The 18195-nt window shown below is 40.2% G+C and overlaps 2 protein-coding genes and 2 pseudogenes across 11 annotated transcripts in view; all 4 read left to right on the top strand.

The window, feature by feature from the left end:
- Positions 1 to 18195, top strand: part of LOC129362980 (protocadherin gamma-C5-like) — a 237344-nt gene that overhangs the window by 89408 nt on the left and 129741 nt on the right. The gene's annotated exons all lie outside the window — the stretch shown is intronic.
- On the top strand, positions 4084 to 6478 carry LOC129362697 (protocadherin gamma-A11-like; annotated as a pseudogene).
- LOC129362978 (protocadherin beta-3-like) lies at positions 7371 to 12646 on the top strand (annotated as a pseudogene).
- Positions 15120 to 17765, top strand: LOC129362698 (protocadherin gamma-A11-like). Its single transcript, XM_055034403.1, is given in 4 exon segments — positions 15120 to 17287; positions 17290 to 17475; positions 17478 to 17700; positions 17702 to 17765. Coding segments are annotated over 4 exon segments (2337 nt in total). The 5' UTR covers positions 15120 to 15423.

Consider the following 18195-nt stretch of genomic DNA (forward strand, 5'->3'; position numbering starts at 1 on the left):
TACTTTAGTTTGGATGCAAATTTAGCCAATGTACCTTCCCTTCTGTTTGATGTCTCGCTATGGACTTGAATTTAATATTCAAGTGTATCAAAAATCATTATTGTTTAAATGACATTCCATATTTATTTTTTTTCTTTTAAAGATATTTTACTCAAGATTAATTTGTTTATTTGACCTTATATAACATGACATGACACAGCAATCAATTGCTATGATTGCTGTGAAATGTTTCAAATTTCAATTTGGGCAATTATGCTCATTCTGTAGATTTATCTTTGTTTATAGAATTCAGGTTACTTTGCCCAGCTCAGGATACCATCATTAAATCATGAATATAGTCTTTCATTTGCATGTTTTTCATATATTCACCCTGTAACTAGAAAAATCCTACATATTATCAGCAATAGTTTTATTATTATTTACTTATTATTGTTGGAGCCTTGCAACAAAATTTATTTCCATTTGTTTGTTTTAAACGTACAATTAAATGACAATAAACTCTGTGACTATGTCTGCATATGCATTTATTTAGATACAGAAAAGAGTTACATATATAGAACATTCTAGTAATAAAATCATGCAAAAGAACAAGAGTTCTTTTGAAATATATATATGATAGACATTTTCACCCAACACTAAGCAACGAGACAGAGTTTAAGTTAGGAGTTCTTCATTTTCTCCTCTAAGTGACGCTGTTGTCTGGTGGATGTGAGAGACGTTTGGAGTATATTAAGGCAGAGCTGTTTTATTCCTTCGTCATTGCATTTTACATCAGCAGACTATAGATATTAATCCACAACACGACTATTTGACTACAGAAACAATTTCAAACGTGTCCGTCGCTGAGCTAAAACAGCTTTTGATTGTTGCTTTGTTTGCTTGAAGACAGTTTTTTTTTCACATGGAGTTCAAAGACCTGGAACAAGAAGGTTTTTCAAGATGGCGATTGAGGCTTGTGTGCGTTCTTCTGCTGTCCTTTCTTCATCCTGCAAAAGCGCAGGTCCGGTACTCGGTCCCGGAGGAGCTAAAAATCGGTTCTCTTGTTGGGAACATAGCACAGGACCTCGGTTGGATCTGACGAGGCTCCGTTCGGGTCGGGCCCGCATCGTGACCGGGGAAAACATCCAGTACGTAGAGCTGAAAGCAGACAAAGGGACTTTAATCGTGAACGAGAGAATCGACCGAGAGCAGCTCTGTGGAGATGCCACACCGTGCAGCTTTACTTTTGAGATTTTACTGGAAAATCCGATGGAACTGCACCCTGTAACCATAGAAGTCCTGGACGTGAACGACAACGCTCCCACCTTTCAGACCAATCACTTGGAATTTGAAATTAGCGAGTCCGCAGCGCTCGGCTCCCGATTTGGTTTAGAGAGCGCGGATGATAAAGATGTTGGTCAGAACGGCCTGCAGAACTACATTTTAACTCCAAACAATAATTTCGTTTTGAAACAGCATGTTAATCCGGATGGAAGCAAATATGCCGAAATGGTGCTTCAGAAATCTTTAGACAGAGAAGAAAAGCCACACCTTTCTCTGAAATTGCTTGCTGTGGATGGCGGAAACCCCCAGAAATCTGGTACAGTATTAATAGATATTAAATTCTAGACTAATGATAATGCGCCAGTGTTAATCAAACAACGTATAAGGCCGCAGTGACCGAAAATGCCCCAAAAGGCACTCATGTTGTCACCGTCAATGCAAGCGATATAGACAGTGGTTTAAATGCTCAGATAACATATCATTTTTCAAAATCAAAAGCAGGGAAAACTGATCTGTTTTATATAGATGAAACAACAGGAAAAATATATGTGACCAAAGAAATTGACTTTGAGAAAGACAAAAAAATTGAGTTCAGAGTCGAAGCAAAAGATCAGGGAGGACTTACAGATTCAAGCAAAATTGAAATAGAGGTTTCTCGATGTCAACGATAATGCCCCAGTTATTAGCGTTATGTCTTTTAATAGCCCAGTCTCAGAAAACTCACCTATTGGTAAGACAATTGGTATCATCAATGTGAAAGACGCCGATTCGGGAGAAAACGGACAAATGAGATGCAGAATAGAAGGGAATGTCCCTTTCAAAATAAAATCCAATGTCAGAAATTATTACGCCTTAACAATTGATGCTGAATTAGATCGAGAAACTGTTTCAGAATACAACATAAGTCTTGTTTGCTCGGATCAAGGATCTCCTATTCTTTCAAGTAAAAAAATGTTTAATCTCCAGCTCTCGGATATCAACGACAATGCCCCTGTGTTTTTAAAAAGCATGTTCAGCGCTGAAGTTAAAGAAAATAATTTTCCCGGGGTCTCCATTTTAACTCTGTGTGCTAAAGATTCCGATGAAAACCAAAATGCTAGGGTTTCCTACATTTTGGAAGAGAAACAGATTGGTGGGTCCCCGATTTCTGATTATATTTCAGTAAATTCAGAAAGTGGTGTCGTTCATGCCATTAGATCGTTGATTATGAGCAGATCAAAGAATTTGTATTCGTAACCAGAGCGCAGGATGGAGGCTCTCTCCTCCTCAGCAACAATGTTACTGTGAAAATCCTGATCCAGGATCAGAACGATAATCCACCTCAGGTTTTGTATCCAGTTCAGACTGGTGGCTCCATGGTGGCTGAAATGGTTCCTCGTTCAGCAGATGTGGGCTACCTGGTGACTAAAGTGGTGGCTGTGGATGTGGACTCTGGACAGAATGCCTGGCTCTCCTATAAACTACAGAAAGCCACAGACAGAGCGCTGTTTGAAGTGGGCTTACAGAATGGAGAAATAAGAACTATCCGTCAGGTGACTGATAAAGATGCTGTGAAACAAAGACTGACTGTCATAGTGGAGGACAACGGGCAGCCCTCTCGTTCAGCTACAGTCATTGTTAACGTGGCGGTGGCGGACAGCTTCCTGAAGTCTTGTCGGAGTTCACTGACTTTCCTCACGATAAGGAATACAATGACAATCTGACTTTTTACTTAGTGTTGGCTCTGGCTGTGGTTTCCTTCCTCTTCATCACGTGTTTAGTGGTTATTATATCAGTGAAGATCTACAGATGGAGACAGTCTCGCATCCTGTATCACTCCAGCCTCCCTGTGATTCCATATTATCCACCTCGTTACTCAGACACTTTGGGAACAGGAACTTTGCCACATGTGTACAATTACGAGGTGTGCAGAACGACTGACTCCAGAAAAAGTGACTGTATACTTGACAGAGGTGGTAGTCAGAACGTGTTAATAATGGATCCCAGTTCTACAGGGACGATGCAGCGGACACAGAATGAGAAGAGCATCCTGGATGACCTCGACTCTCCTCTAGAGGTTAGTTCAGACATTCTATCTTTCCTCTTTGCTGTAAGTTTTCTGTCATTTTACAAAGCATTTGAAAAGAAGAATTAGAAAAACTTCAGAAAATAATAGTACTCCATTTTATACGACTATGCCGCTACACAAAGTAAAATAGACAAAACAAAATACGTAAAATACGTAATGTGACGTGCTGTGAACTCATTTATTTTTTAGTCCGTAAAATACTACGTTACGGGCGCAAAACATCACGTCGTCACCTTTTCAATTCCCCAAACATCATTGTCAAAGTTAGACGACATGTCATCGCTATATCACTTAATGACGCTTTCAGGAAGTAATTTAAGCGTCGGTTACAGTTGATTATAAGAAATATCTGTCTTGATGTTAGAAATTAGTTGTACTTTCATTCATTATTTTTATTCTAATTTTATTATTTCCAAATGTTTTATCTTCCCTCTTCTATTTAAATGCAATATTAAATCCTAAACTCGGTCTTTAGCCCTCGTTTGTCAGATATACTTTTTTAACTCTAAGCGACGCTGTTGGTCTGTAAAAGATTTCCTTGTATCTCGTCACCAAGCCTGTCCTCATGCAGAATGTGCAGAGGAGGCGGTTCGTTTTACTTTGTTACAAATTCAAGGTGGTAGCTGTACTGCACTGACAAAAGAAGACTTGGAAAATCAAAACATTTCGGACAGTTATCGCTGATACCTTAAATGATGGGGGATATAATATACGTGTCCCTCGCATGGATAAAATGGCGACTATTTTCCGGGATGCAACGGCAAACGGGGCTGCTTGTTTTTCTGCTTTATTTCATTTACATGGCGGACGGACAGATTCGCTATTCTGTACCCGAGGAGCTGAAGAAGGGCTCCGTCATCGGTAATGTGGCACAAGATCTCGGTTTGGATGTAAAACGGCTCCGATCTGGACGGCCCGTATTGTGACCGGAGAAAACGTTCATTACACCGAGCTGAATGCAGACAAAGGGATCCTCCTTGTGAACGAAAGAATCGACAGAGAACAGCTTTGTGGAGATGTTACGCCTTGCAGCTTCAGCTTTGAGATGATTTGGAAAACCCGATGGAACTGCATCGGATTACTGTGGAGGTTCTGGATATAAATGATCACGCTCCGGTTTTCCAAGCAAAGATAAACCAATCAGGTTTGAAGTCAGCGAATCAGCTGCAATCGGGGTGCAGTTTCCGCTGCAGACCGCAGAGGATTTAGATGTAGGCCAAAACGCCTTGAAAGATTACGTCTTATCACCAAACGACAATTTTATACTGAAAGCATGTAAATGCAGACGGAAGTAAAAATGTTGAAATGGTTGCAGAAGGCTTTAGACAGAGAAACAACGTCCAGATCTGCATTTGAAAACTAATCGCAGTTGACGGGGGGACTCCTCAGAGATCTGGATCGGTGAATATAGACGTGACTGTATTAGATGCCAATGACAATATTCCAGTATTTAATCAGTCGGTTTATAAAGCGTCTGTGGTAGAAAAAACACTCTTAAAGGTACAAGTGTTATCACCGTGAACGCCACAGACTGACAGTGGATCGAATGGGCTCATTTCTTTTAGTCTGTCTAAAACGAAAGGGAGTGCTGCAGATATTTTTAGCATCAATAACAGCACGGGCACAATTTATGTTTCGGGCGAAATAGATTTTGAGAAACAGAGAAGACATGAGGTGCGTGTTGAGGCAAAAGATCAGGGTGGATTGATTGGCACAAGTAAAGTTATAGTTGATGGTTGACATTAATGACAATGCCCCAGTAATAAGTGTGATGTCTTTTTCCAGTCCAATAGTGGAGAATGCACCGACCGGTACAACAGTGGCTATTCTAAACATTAAAGATGTTGACTCTGACAAAAACGGTCAAATTAAATGTTCCGTAGTCGGAAAACTTCCTTTTAGAATTGAATCATCTTTAACGAACTACTACAATTTAGTCTTAGATCAAGATTTAGATAGGGAATCTGTCCCAGAGTATAACATAATGGTAACAGCTACTGATTTCGGTTATCCTCCTCTGTCATCGTCAACACAATTGCATCTTTCAGTATCGGATGTGAATGACAACGCTCCATTGTTTGACAAAAGTAGCTATTCTGCATTCGTAACAGAAAACAATCCAATTGGCTATTCTATATTTTCTGTCAGTGCGCGGGACTCAGACTGGAATCAAAATTCCAGAATCTCATATATTTTAGAAGACACACAGGTTGGTGGAAATCCAGTCTCTGTTTATGTGTCTTTAAACGTTGAGACCGGAGTTCTGAGCGCGGTTCGGTCATTTGATTACGAGCAAATAAAAGAGTTTCAACTTGTGGTCAAAGCACAAGATGGCGGGTCTCCTCCTCTCAGCAGCAATGTAACTGTGAAGCTGATAATTCAGGATCAGAACGATAATCCACCTCAGGTTTTGTATCCAGTCCAGACTGGTGGCTCCATGGTGGCTGAAATGGTTCCTCGTTCAGCAGATGTGGGCTACCTGGTGACTAAAGTGGTGGCTGTGGATGTGGACTCTGGACAGAATGCCTGGCTCTCCTATAAACTACAGAAAGCCACAGACAGAGCGCTGTTTGAAGTGGGCTTACAGAATGGAGAAATAAGAACTATCCGTCAGGTGACTGATAAAGATGCTGTGAAACAAAGACTGACTGTCATAGTGGAGGACAACGGGCAGCCCTCTCGTTCAGCTACAGTCATTGTTAACGTGGCGGTGGCGGACAGCTTCCTGAAGTCTTGTCGGAGTTCACTGACTTTCCTCACGATAAGGAATACAATGACAACCTGACTTTTTACTTAGTGTTGGCTCTGGCTGTGGTTTCCTTCCTCTTCATCACGTGTTTAGTGGTTATTGTATCAGTGAAGATTTACAGATGGAGACAGTCCCGCGTCCTGTATCACTCCAGCCTCCCTGTGATTCCATATTATCCACCTCGTTACTCAGACACTTTGGGAACAGGAACTCTGCCACATGTGTACAATTACGAGGTGTGCAGGACGACTGACTCCAGAAAGAGTGACATTAAGTTCGGAGGAGCTGGTAGTCAAAACGTGTTGATAATGGATCCCAGTTCTACTGGAACGATGCAGCGGATTCAGAGTGAGAAGAACATTCTGGATGAACCCGACTCCCCGTTAGAGGTGAGTTAGAAAGTGTATCTTCTCTTTCTGTGCTACTATAAATAAAAGCGGCATTGTTGTTGAAGCGAAGCGTCATTTCTAGTACCACGGACAGTTACTGAGTGTGAATCCCTCAAATACTTTGCCTTCACTGTAGCTGCTTCGAAAAAATGAATTGCATAATAGACTGAAGTAATCATTGTCTTGTTAGTCTATATCTGAGTTAAATGATTTAAATTTAAATTTAGTAATGACTGTAGTTTTTAAGCTGTTTATTCCATAAGTTCATCATATTCAAGGCTTGGCATTTTAAATGCTGGTAGTTGTAAGGAATAAAGCCCTGTGAACATTTCTTAATGTTCAGCTCCAGATGTTCAATGTCTCTGCTGTTATTTGTGTGTCATACTTCAGATTATCCGTGATCTTTAAATATAATTGATATTTGAATATTAATTAGTTGGTTCGATGTCATTAAATATCTTTAAATTAATACTTCCAAATCACATTGAGTCTTTTGTCCAGATCATATTCTGCGGTTCAATGAGAGAGAGAGTGACGGAGAGAAAGAGAGAGAATGAGGCTCAGTTGTTTTTGTTTTGTACTTTACTTAAATAAAAATATTTCAGAAGTTAAACTGTCGCCTCCCCCTTCATGCAATCCGAGTGTCTGAACTCGCCAATTGAAAACATTTAAGACTCATATCAGCAAAGGTTAAATTAACGTCTGGTTAACCGAAAACGGTTAACCAAACGTTAAAAAACGTTGGTTAACCGAAAACTGTTAACCAACGCTCCACTATGGACTCTGTCTTATAAGCCTAATAAGACAGAGGCTTTCATTTGACGCAACTAGCGAACTGATTTCAGTAAAAATCATAGTTTTTATTATGTTTTTATGTCAGGTTTTAATTTCAAAGAGAGAACATATCTCATTCCTTTCTCGGTGGAAAGATCCATTTGTATCGCCTAGTTTGTACTCTAAGGGACGCTGTTGATCAACATAACATACGGTGCTGGATATCCAGACATCTCCTCCCTTCATTGTGTGGCCTATATGGAGAGGAGACGCTTTACTCCATCGGAGCTGTTGTGAGGGAAAAGAGACATTACTACTTCGACATACGAAGGGAATTTAAGAAGGATTATGTTTACCCGCCATAGTAAATTTTTTATTCTGTGAAGAGTAGAATTTGGATTAATAGAAATTATATAATTCCGGTCTATGTATTTTTTTTTTCTAACCATGGTTCGTATAATACCTCTCAGTACCAGATGGATAAAATGGCGTCATGGCGTCGGACACAATTTTTTGAATTTGATTTTATTTTGTTATATTTGTCATTTTGTGACTGGACACATCAGATACTCTATTCCGGAAGAGATGAGGAAAGGCTCACTGATCGGTAATATTGCACAGGACCTGAGTTTGGATCTGAAAAGGCTCCGTTCTGGTCGGGCCCGCATTGTGAGCGGAGACAGCATCCAGTACGTCGAGCTGAAGGCAGACAAAGGGATTTTAGCAGTGAAGGAGAGAATCGACCGGGAGCAGCTCTGTGGCGACACAACGCCGTGTAGTTTCACGTTTGAGATGATTTTAGAGAATCCGATGGAGCTGCATCAGATCACTGTGGAGATTACAGATATAAATGATAACTCCCCGACGTTCAAAAGAGATAGCATCCATTTTGAAATCAGTGAAATTGCTGCCACCGGTGCTCGTTTCTCTTTGATAAGCGCAGAAGACCTGGATGTGGGTTTGAACGGACTAAGAGATTATTTATTGAGCGATAACGATAATTTCATTCTTAAGCAACATTCAAATGCAGAGGGAAAGAAATACGCAGAGATGGTTCTTCAGAAGCCTTTAGACAGAGAAGCAAACCCGAATCTGTCGCTGAAACTGATCGCTGTGGACGGAGGAACACCTCAGAGATCTGGTACCGTAAATATTAATGTTGCTGTTCTTGATGCGAACGATAATTCACCTGTTTTCAATCAGTCCGTGTATAAAGCTGTTGTGACGGAAATGTCTCCTAAAGGCACTTACGTCACCACCGTTAATGCCAGCGACGCAGATTTTGGTTCAAACGCAATTGTAACATATTATTTTTCAGACCTCGACAGCGCTCTTGGTGATTTGTTTTCGGTTGATGAAAAAACAGGAATAATTTCCGTAAAAGGTGATATAGATTATGAAAAGGACAAAAAGTATGAACTTAGAATCGATGCTAAGGATCAAGGAGGGTTAACAGACTCCAGCAAAGTGATAATTGAAATAGCAGATATAAATGACAACGCCCCTATCTTGAGTGTGACGTCATTCACCACTCACATATCAGAGGACTCTCCTCCCGGAACAACACTCGGCATAATAAATGTGAAAGACCAGGATTCAGGTGATAACGGACAGGTGAGCTGTAAAATTGAAGGGACAGCTCCTTTTAAGATCAAGTCTAATCTAAGAAACTATTATACCTTGATAACTGATTCAGTCTTAGACCGTGAGACCGTATCAGAATATAACATCACTGTTGTTGCAACGGACAATGGAACACCTGCACTTTCGGCTAAGAGAGTATTTATTATTAAAGTGTCTGATATGAATGACAACGCTCCAGTATTTCCAAAGAGTGGTTACAGCGCATTTATTACAGAGAATAACTCCCCAGGTGTTTCTGTCCTCACTCTAAAGCCAACGATCCTGACGACAACCAAAATGCTCGCATTTCCTATATTTTAGAAGGTAAAAATATTGCCGGATCACCTGTTTCTGAATATGTTTCTATAAATGCTGAAACTGGAGTCGTACTGGCGGTGCGTTCATTCGATTATGAACAAATCAAAGAGCTTCTTTTCGTGGTTAAAGCACAAGATGGGGGTCTCCTCCTCTCAGTAGCAATGTAATCCTAATCCAGGACCATAATGATAATCCTCAGGTTTTGTACCCAGTCCAGACTGGTGGCTCCATGGTGGCTGAAATGGTTCCTCGTTCAGCAGATGTGGGCTACCTGGTGACTAAAGTGGTGGCTGTGGATGTGGACTCTGGACAGAATGCCTGGCTCTCCTATAAACTACAGAAAGCCACAGACAGAGCGCTGTTTGAAGTGGGCTTACAGAATGGAGAAATAAGAACTATCCGTCAGGTGACTGATAAAGATGCTGTGAAACAAAGACTGACTGTCATAGTGGAGGACAACGGGCAGCCCTCTCGTTCAGCTACAGTCATTGTTAACGTGGCGGTGGCGGACAGCTTCCCTGAAGTCTTGTCGGAGTTCACTGACTTTCCTCACGATAAGGAATACAATGACAACCTGACTTTTTACTTAGTGTTGGCTCTGGCTGTGGTTTCCTTCCTCTTCATCACGTGTTTAGTGGTTATTATATCAGTGAAGATCTACAGATGGAGACAGTCTCGCATCCTGTATCACTCCAGCCTCCCTGTGATTCCATATTATCCACCTCGTTACTCAGACACTTTGGGAACAGGAACTTGCCACACGTGTACAATTACGAGGTGTGCAGAACTACTGACCAGAAAGAGTGACATTAAGTTCGACCGAGGTGGAAGTCAGAACGTGTTGATAATGGATCCCAGTTCTACAGGGACTATGCAGCGGATACAGAGTGAGAAGAGCATCCTGGATGAACCCGACTCCCCGTTAGAGGTGAGACTTTTAATGTAATGTTATTCATAATTTATTTTTTTCTTTCACTTCTACTATGTCTTTGCAACGTGATTGTTGTATATTCAACTAATTCAAAGACGAATAGGAGTCCGGTGGATCATACATAATGATATAAAAACCGAATAGGAACTCAGCTAACATATCCCTTTCTGGGAAAAAAACAGAAATGTCTTCTCCGTCTGATTTCAAATTCTTCTTCTACTAGTTCTAAAGCATCATGGGATATATAATCCATTCTGTTAAGAATCCACAAATCATCCGTTTTGAACCATATGCTATCTATGAAATGCTTATTAGATTTATGAAATAACTACAACTCAGTAGTTAATTATTCAATCACAATATCCCAAATGATAAGTCCTAAGCAAATCCTGGTTAAACCCAAAACAAATTCTCAACAGTGATATCACGAATGCAGTCGTGACTTGTTTCAGCACCTTGGAGAGAGACATTAGTTGCGCAGCAGCTTGTTTGGAAGATACATTTCTCCAAATGGTTATCAGTCTTTTTTAGTGGTACTTGGTTTGGTGGTGTTTTGAGTTTTAGATGTTTGAATTAAGTTTTGGATTTATTTTATTTTTTTCTTGTTCTTGTCATCTCTTTCATTCAACTCTTCTATATTTAGTGTTTCTCTTTTCAATGTGCTTTTTTTCTCTTTGCTCCTTTCTTATTTGAAATATATAGCAGTAGATACTTATATTTCCCAACTACTGATATGACAAAATATTTATTAATAATGTACATTAATAAATTGTCATTGGTTTTATTACGATCCGACGAAATTCAATCAGTCATTTCAAAGCAATTTTAAATCTGTCTTTGTGTTTCCTGATTCTGAACTCTAAGCGACGCTGTTGTTCAATAAAACATATCCCCTCATATATGACCACGCATTTCTCTACCATATTCTCCTGGCTTGTTGGAGAAAGGGGAGAACTAGATTGCCGTGTAAATTCAGGCGAAGATACAACAACTGAAACCTAAAAGAAACTCGTTTCCCTGTTGTACTTTTGGATATTTTCAGCGTGTGGATAGCAGCAAAAGAAACATTTTTGTTTTCTTTCTCGCCATGTCGTTCGGAATCAAACGCTACTCTGAATCGGTGAAATGGCGTTTTTGCTGCGGACAGATTTTGCTGCGTCTTATTTTCTTTTGCTACATCTGCCATTTTGTTACCGGACATATGAGATATTCGATCCCGGAAGAGATGAGGAAAGGCTCACTGATCGGTAATATTGCACAGGACCTCGGTTTGGATCTGAAAAGGCTCCGTTCTGGTCGGGCCCGCATTGTGAGCGGAGACAGCATCCAGTACGTCGAGCTGAAGGCAGACAAAGGGATTTTAGCAGTGAAGGAGAGAATCGACCGGGAGCAGCTCTGTGGCGACAAAACGCCGTGTAGTTTCACGTTTGAGATGATTTTAGAGAATCCGATGGAGCTGCATCAGATTACTGTCGAGATTACAGATATAAACGATAACTCCCCGACGTTCAAAAGAGATAGCATGCATTTTGAAATCAGTGAAATTGCTTCTGTTGGTGCGCGTTTTCCATTAGCAACTGCAGAAGACCTGGACGTCGGTGTGAATGGGATGAAAGAATATATCTTGAATGATGATGGTAATTTTGTTTTGAAGCAACATTCAAATGCAGAGGGAAAGAAATACGCGGAGTTGGTGCTTCAGAAGCCTTTAGACAGAGAGACAAGCCCCAGCCTCTCGCTAAAGCTGATCGCTGTGGACGGTGGAACCCCTCAGAGATCCGGTACCGTAAATATTGATGTTGTTGTTCTTGACGCTAACGATAACGGGCCTGTATTTAATCAGACTTTGTATAAAGCTACAGTGACAGAAAATGCCCTAAAAAACACTTTCGTTACGACTGTCAATGCTAGCGACGCCGATGTTGGATCAAATAGTGTTGTGACATATTATTTTTCAGACCTTTCTAACTCTCTTGGAGATTTATTTAAAATTGACGAGAAAAGTGGTGTCATTTTAACTACGGGCCTTATTGATTTTGAAAAAGATAAGAAGTTTGAGCTTCAGATCCATGCAAAGGACCAAGGAGGTCTGACAGATACTAGCAAGGTGATAATTGAAGTAGTTGATGTAAATGATAACGCTCCTGCTATAAGTGTGATGTCATTCACCAGTCCTGTATCAGAGGACTCTCCTCCTGGAACAACAATTGGCATTATAAATGTGAAAGACCTGGATTCAGGTGATAACGGTCAGGTGAGCTGTAAAATTGAAGGGCTGCTCCTTTTAAGATAGGACAAATCTAAAACATTATTATTCTTTAATAACAGATTCCGACTTGGACCGTGAAATGGTTTCAGAATATAATATCACAGTTGTCGCAATGGACAATGGAACGCCTCCACTTTCTGCTCAAAGAATATTTAATATTAAAGTGTCTGATGTGAATGACAACGCTCCGGTATTTCCAAAAAGAGTTTATACCGCATTTATTACAGAGAATAACTCCCCAGGTGTTTCTGTCCTCACTGTGAAAGCCAACGATCCTGATGACAATCAAAATGCTCGCATTTCCTATATTTTAGAAGATAAAAATATTGCTGGATCATCAGTTTCTGAATGTGTTTCTGTAAATGCAGAAACTGGAGTCGTACTGGCGGTGCGTTCATTTGATTATGAACAAATCAAAGAGCTTCTTTTCGTGGTTAAAGCGCAGGATGGAGGCTCTCCTCCTCTCAGCAGCAATGTAACTGTGAAGCTGATAATCCAGGACCAGAATGATAATCCACCTCAGGTTTTGTACCAGTCCAGACTGGTGGCTCCATGGTGGCTGAAATGGTTCCTCGTTCATCAGATGTGGGCTACCTGGTGACTAAAGTGGTGGCTGTGGATGTGGACTCTGGACAGAATGCCTGGCTCTCCTATAAACTACAGAAAGCCACAGACAGAGCGCTGTTTGAAGTGGGCTTACAGAATGGAGAAATAAGAACTATCCGTCAGGTGACTGATAAAGATGCTGTGAAACAAAGACTGACTGTCATAGTGGAGGACAACGGGCAGCCCTCTCGTTCAGCTACAGTCATTGTTAACGTGGCGGTGGCGGACAGCTTCCCTGAAGTCTTGTCGGAGTTCACTGACTTTCCTCACGATAAGGAATACAATGACAACTGACTTTTTACTTAGTGTTGGCTCTGGCGTGGTTTCCTTCCTCTTCATCACGTGTTTAGTGGTTATTATATCAGTGAAGATCTACAGATGGAGACAGTCTCGCATCCTGTATCACTCCAGCCTCCCTGTGATTCCATATTATCCACCTCGTTACTCAGACACTTTGGGAACAGGAACTCTGCCACACGTGTACAATTACGAGGCATGCAGAACGACTGACTCTAGAAAGAGTGACATTAAGTTCGGCCCAACTAACGGCCAGAACATTCTGCTAATGGACCCCACTTCTATTGGGACGATGCAGCGGATTCAGAGTGAGAAGAGCATTCTGGATGAACCTGACTCTCCTCTAGAGGTTAGTGACTTAGTTCCTTATTTCTCTTCATCAACCCTTCCTGCCTAAATGACATTCATGTATTTACACTCATCCAATTTTAGATTTCTGTTTTGTCCATCATAACAGTAACATATCTACAGACTGCTCCATATTGTATTACACATTGAGAACCTTAAAATGCAATTTTGATTCAGACACATATATGATGGAGACCTCTGCTGTTATCACTGATGGACAAAAGTATAAAATGTGAGATGGAACCTTTTGTTATTTTTATTGTGGGGTTTTGAAGGATTAACTTCATTCCATTATCTGATGCTCTTTTCTGTATCTTTTTTTAACTAAAACTACTTCATAGCTTTCATGGAGAAGATGCATTTGTTAAGTTTGTGGAGGTTCATGTGATGATTCATTGCGTCAAAGGCTTCTTTTCACATGTAGAAAGACTGCTCTAACTACCTTGCTATCATCTAAAGATTGTTTGGTGTTGTTGGTAAGGGTAGGAAGTAATCAATCCTGGTGAATCTCATTCGCAAAGCCCAAACTATCCCAGATAGATAAGCTTTTTTTGGGCTCAAGCATCTTTTATTTAACAGTGTTCAGACAGGAACACTGTCTGGTGTAATAATTCACTATTGATGCAGGGCTGTGAAGATTTTCTCTGGTTTCTTTGAGCAGCCTTTGAGATTTGTTTTATTGGAATATCCAGAGAGATTATGTGAGGGTGTTACAACAGGTGTTTTGGTGATGAACTTTAAATTTAAGTCCTTTTCTGCATTCTAATGTGATTGGTCAAATTGTGGTTTAATAGTCCCATCACAAGCTCTATGGTTTACTAGTGAAAAGTAAAATGATGAGTTCACTACGTTTTTGCATTTATCTTGTGGGAGTTTTGGTCACTTGATGTAAAATATAGTTGGATGCAATTATTTTTTAAATGTATTTAGCTATTCAGTTGATTGCCTACATGAGAGGTTTTTTTTTTTAAGAAATTAATCTATCTTGATAAAATGACACATTAAAACTTGGAACAACAAAGGAAAGTTCATATTTGGCAACAAAACAACATTCACAGACAAATAATCTAATCAATTTGAGTGTGAATTAATGTTAGAGTACTTGTGGATGCCTCTAATGTAAATGAGAACTCTCCTTCTCCTCCTGATTGTTTGTATTGTGTAAGGCAGGCATGACTTGGAACATCATTTCAACAACATACTGAAGAGTTATAACTTTTGTGGAGTTCCACGACACATCAATAATCCAAGAAGAATAAAAACTTAAAAATAATTTTTTGTGCATTTGTTTATTTAAAATTTTTAACTTTTTATTCTAAGTCAAACTTAGAGGAGAAATGTTTATCAGTATAATTATCAAGTTTATCAGAACAAACTGTACTGCACTGATTAATTGTTAAGCTCTTTTGAAGGTGATTGTCTTTGTCTTTATTGTTAATAAAGTAGTAATAGCCCACGTTAACCTTCGAGAATTTCTACTATAATCTGCATGGTGCTCATTCTGGACTCTAAGTGACGCTGTTGGTCAATGCATGTCCTCTAAAATGTTACATCACATTCTCCTCCCTTGTTCCCATGGCCAATGAGAGAAGAGCCCACAGTTTCCCTCATATATGCGGACATCAGAGCATTAAAGACGCTTCACCGAAGAAATAGGAAAGGATATTAAAAAGCTATATACTTTTACTTCAACTATATTTTTTATTTTTATTTTTTCATTTTCACACAAAAGCCCCTGCTTTATTGTTTTACAAAATTCTTTATCATTTGCTTTTTTCGGCATTTGCGATGGCTTGTGGAACACAAGGATGGGTGAAATGGCGAGATGGATTAAGACAGAAGTTGTTTCAATTTTTTCTCCTTTGTCACCTCAGCTATGTTGTCACCAGCCATATCAGATATTCGATCCCAGAAGAGATGAAGAAAGGCTCGCTGATCGGTAACGTAGCACAGGACCTCGGTTTGGATCTGAAAAGGCTGCGTTCCGGTCATGCCCGTATCGTGAGCGGAGACAGCATCCAGTACACCGAGCTGAAGGCAGACAAAGGGATTTTAGTGGTAAACGAGAGAATGGACCGGGAGCAGCTCTGTGGCGACACGACGCCGTGTAGTTTCAGTTTTGAGATGATTTTAGAGAATCCGATGGAGCTGCATCAGATTACGGTCGAGATTACAGATATAAATGATCACTCGCCCGTTTTTGAGACCGATCGAATCAATTTTGACATTAGCGAGTCAGCTACAACCGGAGCTCGCTTTTCATTAACTCGTTCAGAAGACCCCGATGTGGGTGCGAACGGATTGAGGGAATATTTCCTGAGTGAAAATGATCACTTTGTTCTCAAGCAACATTCAAATGCGGACGGAAAGAAATACGCAGAGATGGTTCTTCAGAAACCTTTAGACAGAGAAGCAAACCCGAATCTGTCGCTGAAACTGATCGCTGTTGACGGAGGAACACCTCAGAGATCTGGTACCGTAAATATTAATGTTGCTGTTCTTGATGTTAACGATAATGCGCCTGTTTTCAATCAGTCAGTGTATAAAGCTGTTGTGACGGAAATGTCTGCTAAAGGCACTTACGTCACCACTGTTAATGCCAGCGACGCAGATTTTGGTTCAAACAGTATTATTACGTATCATTTTTCAGACCACAAAAGTGGCCAAAGCAATTTATTTCGGATGGATGAAATTAGTGGAAATATTTACATAAATGGCGACATTGATTATGAAAAAGAAAAAAAGTTCGAACTAAGAATTGATGCCAAAGATCAGGGCGGATTGACAGATTCAAGTAAAGTGATTATTGAAGTGATTGATGTAAATGATAACGCTCCTGTAATAAGCGTCATGTCGTTCACTAACACTGTGTCAGAGGATTCTCCTCCTGGAACAACTATTGGTATTATTAATGTAAAAGACCTGGATTCAGGTGTTAATGGACAAGTGAACTGTAAAATTGACGGAAATGCGCCGTTTAAATTGAAATCAAATCTAAGAAAATATTATACTCTAATAACAGATTCTGTCTTAGACCGGGAAACAGTTTCAGAATATAACATCAGTGTTATTGCTACAGATGGTGGAATACCTCCGCTCTCAGCCCAAATTACGTTTAATTTAAAAGTTTCTGATGTGAATGACAACGCTCCAGTTTTTTCACAAAGTGTTTACAGCGCCTTTATAAAAGAGAATAACTCCCCAGGTTTGCCTTTTATTACGCTGAAAGCCAAAGACCCTGATGAGAACCATAACTCTCGTATATCCTATATTTTAGAGGACACAAATGTTGGCGGATCTCCAGTATCTACATATGTTTCTGTAAATGTAGAAACTGGAGTCATACAGGCAATTGGCACATTTGATTATGAACAGATTAAAAAGATCGTGTTTGTTGTCAAAGCGCAGGATGGAGGCTCTCCTCCACTCAGCAGCAACGCGACTGTCACATTACTTATACAAGACCAGAACGATAATCCACCTCAGGTTTTGTATCCAGTTCAGACTGGTGGCTCCATGGTGGCTGAAATGGTTCCTCGTTCAGCAGATGTGGGCTACCTGGTGACTAAAGTGGTGGCTGTGGATGTGGACTCTGGACAGAATGCCTGGCTCTCCTATAAACTACAGAAAGCCACAGACAGAGCGCTGTTTGAAGTGGGTTACAGAATGGAGAAATAAGAACTATCCGTCAGGTGACTGATAAAGATGCTGTGAAACAAAGACTGACTGTCATAGTGGAGGACAACGGGCAGCCCTCTCGTTCAGCTACAGTCATTGTTAACGTGGCGGTGGCGGACAGCTTCCCTGAAGTCTTGTCGGAGTTCACTGACTTTCCTCACGATAGGAATACAATGACAACCTGACTTTTTACTTAGTGTTGGCTCTGGCTGTGGTTTCCTTCCTCTTCATCACGTGTTTAGTGGTTATTATATCAGTGAAGATCTACAGATGGAGACAGTCTCGCATCCTGTATCACTCCAGCCTCCCTGTGATTCCATATTATCCACCTCGTTACTCAGACACTTTGGGAACAGGAACTCTGCCACACGTGTACAATTACGAGGTGTGCAACAACTGACTCTAGAAAGAATGACTGTAAGTTCGGAAGCGCCGGTAGTCAAACATACTGATGATGGATCCCAGTTCTACAGGGACTATCCAGAAGATAGAGAGTGAGAAGAGCATCCTGGATGACACTGACTCTCCTCCAGAGGTGAGCAGCTGAGGTTACTATTAATGAAAGTTCATGTTGTCTTGATGAATAAATGTTGCATGCAGTTAATTGCATTTATGTAAAATGCACGTTTTCAGCACCTCCTCAAGGACAGCTCCTCTTCACCAGGGATGTTTTCTGTGTTTTTGTGTTTTTTCTGTTTATTTGAAAGTGCCTATAGGTAAAAGCTGTGAGGTATTTATATGCGCTGTAGTACACTGTATAATAATAATAATAATAATAATAATAATAATAATAATAATAATAATAATAATAATAATAATAATAATAATCGTAAACTTTATATTCAGTATATACTTTTTTTCCTTTTGCTATTTTTATTTATA

This window comes from Poeciliopsis prolifica, unplaced genomic scaffold, assembly GCF_027474105.1.
Source record: "Poeciliopsis prolifica strain line A6 unplaced genomic scaffold, Auburn_PproV2 SCAFFOLD009, whole genome shotgun sequence".
NCBI classification, from domain to species: domain Eukaryota; kingdom Metazoa; phylum Chordata; class Actinopteri; order Cyprinodontiformes; family Poeciliidae; genus Poeciliopsis; species Poeciliopsis prolifica.